This window comes from Aphidius gifuensis, linkage group LG1 (assembly GCF_014905175.1).
Source record: "Aphidius gifuensis isolate YNYX2018 linkage group LG1, ASM1490517v1, whole genome shotgun sequence".
Taxonomy (NCBI): Eukaryota; Metazoa; Arthropoda; class Insecta; order Hymenoptera; family Braconidae; genus Aphidius; species Aphidius gifuensis.
In genome coordinates this window covers 23,289,817-23,303,560 of record NC_057788.1, presented here as the reverse complement: position 1 = coordinate 23,303,560, position 13,744 = coordinate 23,289,817, and the positions used below count along the sequence as shown (strand labels likewise).

Genomic DNA, 13,744 nt, shown 5'->3' with positions numbered 1-13,744 from the left:
GTTATTGATAAAATTTATTATCAATATACATACATTGTACAAAAAAAAAAGTAATCTTAATTTAATAACACTAATAAGCAATTAGTTATCTATATATATAAAAATTTAAAAAAGAATATATAATAAAAAAAAAAAAAGTTAATTTAAAAGCGCGTCATACACACACCATGACCAGTACGCGCCAGTCAAACTTTTCGACTGTCTTGCTCTAATCTTAAAAAACCACCACGAGACCTAGCGCATAAATACAAATGTATTTTTAAATCCATATATATATAAAAGTGTTGTGTGTGTGTGTGTATTAAATTTCTGACCAAGCCAACACTGAAGTGAAGATTGATACAGTGCATCGACACCAGATGCCGACTTATTATTGACCATTTTCGGCCATATTTGATAATAAAAAAAAAACAAAAACTAATAACAATAAATATATAAATATAAACAAATAAAAATATATTTATGTAAAATTATTGCACATTGATATTACTTATTACAAACTTGTGTCTCTTTTGGTGAGTTATTATTACTAAAATATTATTGTCAAACTGGATATTTATTTATTTACATACTGGAATTTTTATTTATATAATTTATTGTTGTTAATAGGTTATATATTATTATTTAAAAATAAAAAGTCATCATGAATCGAAGATTTTGGAAGAAAAAAGGTGGCAAAAAAAACAATGATAGTAATAATAAAAAAACAAATATTAAACCACCTGATAATAATAATGATGGTAGTGGTGGTGATGATGATGATGATAATGGGATTGGAAATGATAATTTAAATGTAATGAATATTAATAATGCTGATGATTCACCAGAGCCAGATAATCCAACTCTTGATGTTTATAAAATTAAAAAAAAAACTGATGATCCATATTACAGTATACATTTATATTTTGATAAAAAAGATTTTAAAAATAAGGATTTACTTGAAAAAGTTGAAACAAGTTTAAATTTTATAAAAAGAAATTTAGATGTAGCAGAGGTATCATTACATGGTGGACCATCATTTAATATATCAATTGATAGATTTAATAAAGATGAAGAATTTATAAATGAATGGGAAACATTTAATGATGATTTAATTAATAAACCACGTGAAACATTAAATTGTCTTGGTTTAGCATTACATCAAGTATTAGCTGAAAAACCAATGGATAATGATCCATTATCAATTGATAATACAAATTTACCAATGATACGTGTTAAAATAATAAATTTAAAACAAATAATACCATTACGTGATATTAAATTAACATTTTATGGTAAATTAATATCAACAAGAGGTTGTGTTGTTAGAGTTGGACGTACAAGACATATACATAATTGGATACCATTTACATGTATTAAATGTACAAATTGGCAAATTGAAAAACAACCTGATGGTATATATACATTACCAAATAAATGTAATGTATGTGGTGGTGGTAAATTTAAACCACGTTGTGATTCACGTTATGTTAAAACAACACCATTTCAAATAATTAAATTACAAGAACATTTTAATTCAAAACAAGATGATCGTGGAAAAATGCCAAGAATATTAGAAGTTGAATTATTTGATGATCTTGTTGAAATATGTATGCCAGGTGATGATATAACTGTTGTTGGTATGATTAAAGTACGTGGTACTGATGATGGAATTTTACCAAAATCAGTAATATCAAGTTCAAATTCAATGTATATGGAAGCAGTATCAATTGTTAATAATAAAAATAAATCAAAAGGTACAACTGAAGTTGGTATTGATTTAAATATACATGATTATTTTGCAATCAAAAAAGTACATGATTCACAAGATGTATTTACATTACTTGTACATTCATTATGTCCAGCAATATATGGCCATGAATTAGTTAAAGCTGGTTTATTATTATCACTTATTGGTGGTTCATCAAAACATGAATCATTACGTGATGATATACATGTATTAATTGTTGGTGATCCTGGTCTTGGTAAATCACAAATGTTACAAGCATGTAGTCGTGTTGCTGTTAAAGGTGTATATGTTTGTGGTAATTCAAGTACATCATCTGGTTTAACAGTAACACTTACTAAAGAAAATGGTACAAATGATTTTGCACTTGAACCAGGTGCACTTGTACTTGCTGATAAAGGTTCATGTATTATTGATGAATTTGATAAAATGCCAACACAACATCAAGCATTACTTGAAGCAATGGAACAATCACGTGTTAGTGTTGCAAAATCAGGTATTATTTGTTCATTACCAGCAAGAACATCAATACTTGCTGCTGCAAATCCAATTGGTGGTCGTTATGATAGAAGTAAAAGTGTTACAGAAAATTTAAATCTCAGTCAACCATTATTATCAAGATTTGATTTAATTTATCTATTATTAGATCAACCAAATGAACAACTTGATACACTTTTATGTTCACATGTTATGAATGCTCATACTGGATTTAAAAGAACTCGTGCAATGAGAGATGCTGATGATAATGATAATGATCAAATGTCAACAGCTGCAAGTACAAGTAATGAATTAACAAATCTTAAAGAAAGACTAACTGGTGTAATTGATCAAGAAATAGTACCACAACCAATGCTAAGAAAATATATAGCATATGCAAGACAATATGTTAAACCAAAACTTTCAATTGAAGCTGCTAAATTATTACAAGATTATTATCTTAGTCTTAGAGAAATGAATAATATATTTGGAAGTTTACCAATTTTTCATCGTCAACTGGAAGCATTAATTAGATTAACTGAAGCAAGAGCTAAAGTTGAACTACGTACTATTGCTACTGAAGATGATGCACGTGAAATTATTGAAATATTTAAATTTACAATATCAAGTGTACCACCACAGAGTTTACCTGAAATACGTAGAACAAATGATACTGGTAAAATAACAGCAAATAAAGTTAGTGCATTTGTTGTATTTCTTCGTGAACAAATTGCTGGTGATGATAATAAATTATTTACTGATATTGAACTTAAAGATATTGCTGATGCTGGTGGTATTGTTATTAAAAATTTTAGTTTATTTATTAATAAACTTAATGAAGAAGGTATTTTAATAAAACGTCCAAATGGTTATAAATTTATCGGTATGTAGTATCAAAAAAAAAACAAAAAAAAAAATACTGTTCTTCTATTAAACTTAATAGTATATAAATATTTATAATAATATTTATTTTTATATTTCAAGTTAACTCATTTAAAAATGTTACTGTTCATATCATTAATAAAGTGTTTATTATTTTCTTATTTTTCATTGTACAATATTATTGATTTTGTTGTCTAATTAATTAAATATTATCAGCATTGAATATATGCTGGATAAGCACATATAGGAACTGAGCATGATTGTTGTTGTCGTGGTGGTGGTCGTGGTGGTGGACAAGGATTTTCAGGACAAGCTAAACGACAATAATTAGCTAGGGCAGATTCTCTTGCTCTATCAGCACTGTAAAACTTTTCTAAAGCAATTCTTGTATCACCAAGATCAGTTAGTTTTAATAGAGCTGCTTGACCTGGTCCACATACTGGATATAACTTTGTCATACATTCAGGACGACCCATGCAATCCATCATCATACATCTGTCTTGTAAACCATTACGTTTTATACATTCACATCTGTACATTATACTGCTACGAAGCTCAAAACTTTTGCAAGCTTTTAAAATTGTCTGTAGAGAAAAAAAAAGACATCATTTAATAATATTTTCGTTTAATCAATGAAGATGTTGTCTTACACAGCATGGATCTTGAACACAACATGGATCAATTGGACAACAATTTGGTGGTGGTGAATTTGTTGGCTCATCCCATTCACAGGGTTTCCTAAATTTTAAATTATTTATTATTATTATTTATTTTATTGTGTACAGGTTTTGAAGAAGTTTTTTTTTAATTTTTACCTTCTGTCCATTGAACTTATGAGACATTTTAATTGTGATAACAACTCACGACGTCTTTCACAATTTTGATTTTTACCGTCACAAGGCATTTTTTTTTTTTTTTTAAATTATTATTTTTCAAAAGTAAAAAAAAATATATAAATACTTGGAATTTAAAATTTGAAATAAAAAGTTTTTTTTTAACTATAAATTTTGTGTCATTGATATGACTTTTAAATTTCTAATTTAAAATTTACATTCATACATTCCGCACAACTTTTTAATTTATTATTAAAACATTGGTAATTTTTTTTTTTTGATTTTTTTTGGTTTTTTTGTGCTATAAGCACACGGCTTGTTAATTTTTTAAATTTTATTTATAAACATTTGACAACTTACTGATGCCAGGGGCAACTGTTTTTTTTTTTTTATTTCGTTTTGTTTTTTTTTTGTTTAAAATATGGTTGTTTATTTTTAAACTTTTATCAAATATAGTATATATTTTTAAAATAAAAATTAAATCAACAAAAAATATTTTTAAATAAATTTATTTAATTTTTAGATGAATTTTAAGAATAAATATTTATTTTTCAACATGTTCCACAGCAATTTCTTCTTGGACAACATTTTTTTGGATCCACTTTGTACCACTTGTTGTTAAACTACAAAAGAAAAGATTAAATATTATTATTTATTAATTAATATTTTTTATGTTAATAAAATAATGTTTTCTTACTACTTTATCGTAAACATATATTCGTCCAGGAATAGGATTTGCCATGTCTTTTCTAACTTGATTTAAACTTGATACAATAACTGTCTCAGCTGTTTGGCTAAATGTAATGAGTGGTCTTTTTTCTGGAAATGTCCAAACGGGTTTACATTCATGAGGACTTGGACCAACTGGCCAAGCATTACAATCATTTGCTCTATTATAAATAAATCTTCTTTCTGGCTTGGAACTTTTTCTGTTGGAAAAAAATCATCATTTAAATATATTTGTTATTATTATAGATTCGATTTTTATTATTAACTTACAATTTATGCATTTCTGTAAAAAGATATTTTAATTTTTCCATTCCACCACTATTTGATGAAGCATTACAATTTGAAAATCCCCAATTTCCAATAGCTTCAGCAACACCAGTTCCATTTCCACTGGAATATTCCATAAGACAAGGAGATTGCATTTTAATTATTTTTTTTTTTTTATTCTTATAAAATAAATTTTAACTTGAAAATTTTGATATTTATATTCTAAATAAATTAATTTTAAATAACTTTAGGTTAAAAACAAAACAATCTAATATTTTTTTTTTTTTTTTATTTAAAATTACTATCAAATGTTTTTCAATTAAAATATTTGGATTAAATTTTTTATAATCAAAATTTTTAGTTAATTAAATTTTAAATTTTCGGCATATAAAAAATATAAATAAATTTTTAATTTTGGTAAACATAAATTTTTAAAGGTAAATTTAAAAAGTAACTAAATTTTTTACTTATTTAATTTAATTTTTCTCGTCTATCATTGATTTATTAGAAAAAAAAAAAGAAATTTTACAATGGATTTAAAAGAAAATAATATGGATAGAGAATTTGATAAAGATCAAATTGATGAACAACAAATTGTTGAAGAGGAAATAGAATTAATTAATCGTGGAATTGAAAATCCTATGTATATTGAATCAACAGCATCAGAAAATACACTGATTCATTTGATAAATCTAATAGAATTAACAGATAATGAAAATTTAAATGAATCAGATAGTATGTATTATACAAGAGCTCTTCAAGCTCTTGATAATGAGAGTATTATTAATGAAGATATTGAAATGGAAGAATCATCTTTTTCATATTTAACAAATTTTTCATCAACAATTATAGAACAGTCAAAATCTTTGGCTGAATCATTTTTGTCAATGTTTACTGGTAAAAAAAATAATGAATCAATTGTAGCATCACAAATAAATTCACCAAGTTTGAATTCATCAATTGAAGTAGAAAATCATGAGCTGGTTGCTGGAACAAGTACACGAACAATTGTTTTTTCATCTAGTACAAATGCAATTAATGTGATTAATCAAGAACAAGCTGATACACATCAGCCTAGTATAATGTATGGACATTGGACATTAATTGGTGATAGAGATCCTGAATTTATTGAAGGATCACTTAATGATTGTTTATTTGTGGTTGTTGGTGCACAAATTGGTCGACAACCAGAAGAACTAAGACGTGAAACTGTACAGTATATGAGACGACATATAAACAGTCTTGCAGCGAGGCTCCAGGCACTTGCAAAAGCAAAAAAATGTCACGAAATAATTTGTTTAATTGGTGGAGCTAGATATGATGGTAGATCAGCAAGTGATGCTGGTAGAATACTGGATAATTCACAAAATGGAAGAAGTGATATGGGACATCAACAAGGTCATCCTCGTGGTCATGCAAGTAATCCATCAGCTACTGGAACAACTCAAAGTGTTGAAAATTATTCTCGTGGTGGTTGGAAAACTGGATTTTTATCTCGTGATGATCAAAATCATGTTGCTAATATGGTTTTGAATACACCTGTTGTGCAAACAGTATTTGATACTTTAAACAATGGTGGTACCAATCAAGCTGTAACTGTAAATGCTTCACAAATACCAGGTCGCCTACCAAATGCAGCTGAATTTACTGATGGTGTTATGGGTGAGCCAAGACCCATCAGACAAGTTGTTGTTGTTGTTAGACATCATGCTGGACAGTCAAGAAATCCTAATTATGATGTCTTTGTTCATACACTCTATCCAAAGCTGTAAAATTTTGATATGTAATAATTAAAGTGTTGAAAAATTTCATTTAAAATATAAAATAAATATTTTAATTGAATTAACTTTTTTTTTTTGAGTTGTTAATTTTATTTGAAAAGAAGAACATTAAATTATCAAAAAAAAAAATTATTATTTTGGCAAGTAGCAACCAACTCAACTTGTATTTGTCTTTTTTTTTTTTTTTATTATTTTTTATCAACCGTCAATTGTTTATTAAAAATTCAATCTCATTTCGACAATGTCATTTTAATTAAAATTTTTTTATTAATTTTAAATTTTCGTATTTTTTTCATTGAAACATTTAAATATTAAATTTATACAATTTTTTTTTTATCTAAATTATTTATATAAGAAAAAAAGCATCAAGATAATAATAATGGATTTAAGCAAAACAATCTCAGAGATAGATGACAGAATTTCTGAAATTTTAAGTGAACTAGCGTTGACAATATCACAGCTAGAATCGTTAAAACGAGCATTAAAAAATCCTACTCCAATATCTTCATCAGCAGCCAACACAAGCCTCAGGCATTTATTAAGTTTACCAGATTTAAATATAAGAGAAAACTTGAGTGAAAGTGAAAGTTATTTTTTAACAGCATCATTTAAAAGTTTAGAAAATTTTCATGTACTTGATGAAAAAAAAAATACACTAATAACTTCATCAGAATCATCAACATCTGGATCATCAGTTGGTTCATTATTTTCTAAAATTTTTTCACGTAAATCAAAAAAAATATCAATACCAAGTATTAATTCAGAGAATGATAAAATTACCGTTGATTCTTCAGCAATTAAATTAGCTGAACAAGAGATTGATAGATTAAAAAATAATGGTCAAGCTGGAACATTAGAATTGAGTGCATTAAGTAATGTTATTGGAAAAAAAATAATTGTATTTTCATCAAGTGAAAAATTATTGAATAATCATGAAGCTGGTAGATCACAACCAGGTAAACCAATTGAAATACAATTTCACAATGGATATTGGAGTCAAATTGGTGTTAAAGAAACTGAGAGTATACAAGGATCATTGTATAATTGTCTTTTCAGTGCAATAGCTGGACAAACTAAAAAAAAACCAACAGATTTACATCCAAAAACAATTAAATACATGAAAGAACATGTTAAAAATTTAACAACAAAAATTGATGAATTAATGAAAAAAGAAGAATGTCAAGAAATTATTTTATTAATAACTGGTACAAAAGAAATGTCCAATGATGTATCACTTGATAATTCTGAGTTTAAATTACAAGAATATTCACAGTCTTGTGCAAGTAATGATCAATCACAAATTGATGATAATGAAAATTTAGAAAAACCATCTCAAGTTGAACGGATTACTGAATTTTCATCAAGCCATGAGGTTGAACTTACTCAACCTATCAAACGACTTGTACTGGTTTTAAGACAACATTCAGATAATGCAAATGATCCTCAACATGATGTTTTTATTCAAACATTATTACCATGATTATAATTAATTTTTAAAACAATTATTTTTAAGTAAAAGAAGAAAAAAAAACATTTTTTTATTATATACATACATTTTTTAATTAAAAAATTGTTATATTTTTATTAAGTGCAAAAAAAAAAAAAAAAAAAAAATTAAACATAATATTTTATGATGTAAGAGCAAGTATATTTGATATTAAATTTTTATTTTCAATATCACGTGGAGATAATTGTTTTCTTGCTTCATCAAGCCAAACAAGTAGACCGTAACCTCGTGTTAGCATCAATGCTGCTTTTGGAATTTTAACACTTGCACCAATAACTTGAAGAATAAGACTCTGTAACGAAAAAAAATAAAAACAAGAATATTAATTATTAATTATTACATTGAAATAATAATATTAAGATTGAGGATAATAACAATTATTACCTTGGTTATTGGATCAGCTAAAATTGAATTATAAAAACAACAAATAATTCTAAAAATAACACATTTAAGTGCAATTTCCATGTCAAGTTCTGTCTTCATACCATCACGAATAATTTCAAGTATCCAATGTCTATGAAGTTTATGTTGAATTTCTGAACTATGAAATAATGTTAAAAATTCTGGTATTGTATTTAATTCAAGTGCTGGTTTAGCCATGAAAAATTTATTTAATGGTGCATATAATGGATTACTTGGTTGTGTTAATACTAATGCTGATTTTGCTAAAAATGTTGATACCAAACAACTTAAACGTATATTTTCCAATGAATTATCAAATGATACAATACCATTTCTAATTGAATCAATAAATCTAATCCATAAATATTTTTCTTTTGAATTTGTTCCTTCAAGATGAAAATAAAATCTTGATATAACAGTAAATGCAGCCATTCTAATATCAGATGATTCAGAACCACAAGAAGCAAGTACTAATGCAAGTACTCCAGTTTGTGTAATTTTATGACAAGCAACAACATTACTACCATCTAATATATAATTTAATAGAGGTAAATAAAATGCTGGATCATATATATTATTTGGTGTATCAATATCATCAATTATTAGACTTCTTTTAACTGGATAATTTTCAATTGTATTTTTAACTGTTTCAATATTAAATAAATCTAATACTTGTGATGTTGATATTTGTTGTTGTCTCCATAGAGCTGAATCAGCTTCATTTTTAACACTATAATGTGAAGCTGCTGCTTCACCAAATAAATATGGTTTATAATTTGTAAATTTAATATTTTCATTTTCGTAGTGTTGTAAAATTTTTAATATCCATTGATCAGATTCATTTAATGTTGCATTGTATGCTGATAAATATAATGGTAATTGGGTTGAATTCATAATTGAATGATTTTTTTTAACAAGAACATATAAAAGTTCTAATAAATGAGTTTTAACAATTTGTGAACTTAACATTAAATTTATAAATTCTGAATGTGATGTTGTCATTTCAAATAAATTTTTAACATATTCATTTTCACATTTATTTGTATATGCAATATCACATACTTTTGTTAAACTTTTTATTATTGATGGTTGTTTTTTTGTATCATTTTTAGATATTTTTAAGCCTAATTTTAATGAAAATCTTGTAAATTGTGGCCACAAATGATGCTTATTTAAATCTTCAAATGTATAATTTTTATTATTTAACTTTAGCATTTCAACAACATCACACAAATTATTTGAAATAATATCTAATTTTTCATCATTTTTAGAATCTTTTTTTAATGTTGATACAGCTAATTTCATAAATATTTGAAGAAGTGTTTTTAATGTTTCTTCAGATGTTTCTGTTAGCTTTGTTGATTTTTCAAATAAGCTTCGTAAAAGTTTAATATAAACTAAGTCCACAGATTCAAGCTTGTCACCAGCAGTTAATATAAAAGTTTTAATATCTTCAAAAGTATCTAATTTAAGACATGAATCAATTACATATGATATAGCTTTAACATTATCCATTGATATCCATTTTTTAATATTTTCTTCTTCATTAAATTTAAAATAGCTAATTAATTCATCTTTATAATTTTTATATATTTTTTTGATAAATTTTTTACTCCAATTATATTTTAAATTACTTGATATAACAGAAAATATTAAATCACTTTGTTGAATAATTTTTTTTTCATTCATTGCATAATTAATAAAAACTGGAATTAATTTTTCATTATTACCAGTTAAAAATGAAATTAATTTAATTGTTGATGAATTTATTTTATTGCTTATTAAACTATTAAATATTTTTGCATCAATTTTAATAATTGTACCAGGATAACTTGTTAAAAATTTAATTAAACAATTTTCCCATAATGAAAAATCAATTTCATTATTTATTTTAAGTTGACTCATTTGAATACAAAATTTGTGTATTATATTTGTTTCAATTGTGACATTATTAATTTTTCTATCAGCTAATAATTCAATTAATTTTGCTGCAAGTTTTCCCATTATTGATAATGATGTTTTTTCTTGTATTATGAAAGTTTCTTTGTATAATGACATGATACTTTTCAATAAATCAAATATATCGTTATTATTTAATTGTAAAATTTCAATAAATTCTAATAATTTTATTGATTTCATTAATCTTCTTCCACCGGCAACAGTTTTATGTATTATTATTTTTAACTCATCAATTAATTTATTTTTAAATAATAAAAATAATTCTTGTAAATTATTTTTATCATTAATATCTTGTATTTTGTTAAATATATCAAAAATTACATTTGTCACAATGATTTTTGAGTCATTCGGTGAATTTTTAACTGGTGAAAAATTATCAATAATTATTGGATTATTAATAAATAATTTTGAACATTCAAATGCTATTGTTGAATCATTAATATTTGTTTCCATGATTTTTGAATAATCCAATAAATAAATAATAGCTAGCTTGTATTTTTCAATATTAATTGATGATAATTTTTCACGTTTTATAAATTGAGTTAAATAAAACAATGTCATTCTAAATAAATCTCGTAATTCTTGTTTTGTTTGTAAGTTAATTTGTTTGTTAAAATTTTCTTCAATATTAATGTCTTTATTTGACATTAATATTTTACTAAATTTTAAGACACAATTATTTGCAAATGGTGGATCAATTGCAACTGGTGTTGAATCATTTTTCCAGCTATTTATATAGTTTACTGGAAAATTTTCAATATCTTGACAAAGTTTAATAAGTGCTTCTGGATCAATTTGACAATGTAGAGTGAATATTGTTACAAATGAAATATATTTAACAGCACTGTCATTTGATTTTTTAGTTAAACTATCAAGAGTTGAACTGAGAATTAATGGAATTGTGTTTAATTTTATTTTTTGTTCAATTTCAGTAATTTTATTTAAATATTTATCTGATTTTTTTGATGTTTTTTTTATAATATTAACAAGCCAAATTGAAACTTCTTGTTTTTCATGATTTTCTAATAATTGAAATGTATTTATCCAAATGTCAATTTGATCAGTGCATTCATCAAACATTTTTGATGTTTTAAATAACATTTTTAATATTTTTTTAGCTTCAATATTTAATTCTTGTGATTCATGATTTAATATTGATACTAAAAATGGAATTGATTCATTAAATAATTTTTCTTGTGGTTTAAATGCTTCTTCATTTAAATATAATACTATTTTAATTGCTTTTATTTTCATTTTATTAATTATTTCATCATCAATATCCTCAATGTCATCAGTAAAATTTAACAAAGTACTTGGTTGAATTTTATTAGTAGTAGTTGTAGTATCTGTAATTAATTCAGTATTTAAAAATTCTGGATTAACATCATGATATGCTTCAAGTAAATCAAGAATACAAGAATAATGTATTGATTTTAATGGATCAAGATTATCATCAATTTCTTCATTGGCTTTTGATGCATCAACAGTTTCACCAGCTTGATTCCAAGTTTTTAAAATTGCTTCAATGTTTGGCATATTTTTTAAAATATAATCATTAATTGCTGTTTTATATTGTAAATAATCAGCACGTGTTGGTAATTTTTTTTCAGCAATATCCATAAATGATTTAATTTTTTTTAACATTATTGTCAATGTAATAATAGCTTCATGACGTAAAATAATACTTTCATTATTAATTGATGGAATAATTGATTTTTGTAATACAACATTTGGCATACTTAGTGTACATGTTGCACTTATTAATTGTGACATTGATAATTCTGGTAAACATGTTTCTAATATATTTGTATTAATATTATCAAATATATTTCTTATAAATTTCATAACAGCAAGCCATTTTTTAGATATTCTTGGTTCTAAATATGGTTCAGTATACATTAGCTGTGAACGTATAAGATCTGGACATGCAGCTAATATTTTAATTACAAGTTCACATGGTTTTTCATGTTCCCATGGTTTATCCATACTTTGTAATATTGTATTAACAAGTTGATTATTTTTTTTACCAGTTGTACCAAGACTTTTATCATTAAATATAACTCCATATTTATTTGATGTTAATAATACCAATAAAAAATCATGTACAGCATCAACAGCAATACTTTTTTCTTCTGAATATTCAAATGTTGTTGGTGGTTCTATTTTAGTTTTTTGTCTTAAACCAGGCCAACATTTTGGTCCTTTCCAATTATACAATGATACTAAATTTTGTAATATTGGTGTTGAAAATACATGAAGTTTTATTGTTTTTGATATACCAGGCATTTCTAATACATATTTTTTAACTGTTGTTAATACTAAATTAATAGTTACATGAGAATCATATATTAAATCATTAAATATTGATGATAATAAACCACGTTTATCTAATAATGTTTTAACAATTTGTAAATCTGTATCAATAAGATATGACATAATAAAATGTATAAAACATGTTCTTACACTTCCTGGATCAGTTGGTTTTGTATGTTGTGATAACATATCAAGTGTTTCTTGATGAAATGATATATGATTTAATAATTCTCGTGGTAGATTATCACCAAGTGATACTATTGATGCTAATAAACGTAATATAATTTTACGTTGTCCTGGATTACTTTGAGTTGATAACATTGAATGTACTGATGATAAATGATAATTTATTAAATAACGACATGCTTCTATTGCTTGTATTTGATATTGTGGATAATTTTTTAGTATTTTCATTATTGCTACTTGAAATTTTGAAAATATTTCAGCAACATTACTCATATTTTTTTTATCTATTGTATCAAGTGAACGTATTATTTCTAAAGCACTTCCAGCATTATCAATTTTTACTTTTTTATTATTACTTTTTTTTTCAATACATTTATCATCATCAACAACATCACCATCACCATCATCATTGTTATTGTCAACCACATTTTCACTTAGTTTTCTTTTCTTATTAACTTCAACAACAGTCATTGTTACGGTTGTTTTTTTTTTTTTTTTAATTAATTAGTTATTAAACTAAAAGAGATATTAACAATTATATTTATTATAAAATTGTTAGTTTATAATAAAAAGCTAACCTATTAAACTTGATATAATGATAAACACGTGTAAAGTTTATTCGGTATTAAAAATTTTTTTGGTGCGTGTGTGATTTTTCCAACAAGCTAGTTATATCTAGAGA

The 13,744-nt window shown here is 24.7% G+C and overlaps 5 protein-coding genes across 5 annotated transcripts; 2 read left to right on the top strand and 3 right to left on the bottom strand.

Annotated features, from left to right (window-relative positions):
- Positions 1-356: 356 nt before the first annotated feature.
- LOC122853605 (DNA helicase MCM8-like) lies at positions 357-3,244 on the top strand. Its single transcript, XM_044154072.1, has 2 exons — positions 357-515; positions 610-3,244. Exon 2 carries the CDS (start codon positions 644-646, stop codon positions 3,092-3,094), a length of 2,451 nt encoding a protein of 816 aa, XP_044010007.1. The 5' UTR covers positions 357-515; positions 610-643; the 3' UTR covers positions 3,095-3,244.
- LOC122854204 lies at positions 3,210-4,295 on the bottom strand. The gene is made up of 3 exons (XM_044154665.1): positions 3,901-4,295; positions 3,736-3,823; positions 3,210-3,669 (listed from the first exon to the last, which is right to left on the bottom strand). Exons 1-3 carry the CDS (start codon positions 3,987-3,989, stop codon positions 3,298-3,300), a joined length of 549 nt encoding a protein of 182 aa, XP_044010600.1. The 5' UTR covers positions 3,990-4,295; the 3' UTR covers positions 3,210-3,297.
- A 110-nt stretch (positions 4,296-4,405) lies between these two features.
- Positions 4,406-5,153, bottom strand: LOC122854223. The gene is made up of 3 exons (XM_044154687.1): positions 4,918-5,153; positions 4,616-4,847; positions 4,406-4,541 (listed from the first exon to the last, which is right to left on the bottom strand). The coding sequence occupies exons 1-3, from the start codon at positions 5,067-5,069 to the stop codon at positions 4,470-4,472; spliced, it is 456 nt and encodes a 151-aa protein (XP_044010622.1). The 5' UTR covers positions 5,070-5,153; the 3' UTR covers positions 4,406-4,469.
- A 61-nt stretch (positions 5,154-5,214) lies between these two features.
- On the top strand, positions 5,215-8,319 carry LOC122853879. The gene is made up of 2 exons (XM_044154291.1): positions 5,215-5,351; positions 5,423-8,319. The coding sequence occupies exon 2, from the start codon at positions 5,445-5,447 to the stop codon at positions 6,684-6,686; it is 1,242 nt and encodes a 413-aa protein (XP_044010226.1). The 5' UTR covers positions 5,215-5,351; positions 5,423-5,444; the 3' UTR covers positions 6,687-8,319.
- A 4-nt stretch (positions 8,320-8,323) lies between these two features.
- Positions 8,324-13,670, bottom strand: LOC122853407 (nucleolar pre-ribosomal-associated protein 1). The gene is made up of 2 exons (XM_044153874.1): positions 8,587-13,670; positions 8,324-8,494 (listed from the first exon to the last, which is right to left on the bottom strand). The coding sequence occupies exons 1-2, from the start codon at positions 13,531-13,533 to the stop codon at positions 8,324-8,326; spliced, it is 5,118 nt and encodes a 1,705-aa protein (XP_044009809.1). The 5' UTR covers positions 13,534-13,670.
- Between the last annotated feature and the right edge of the window lie 74 nt (positions 13,671-13,744).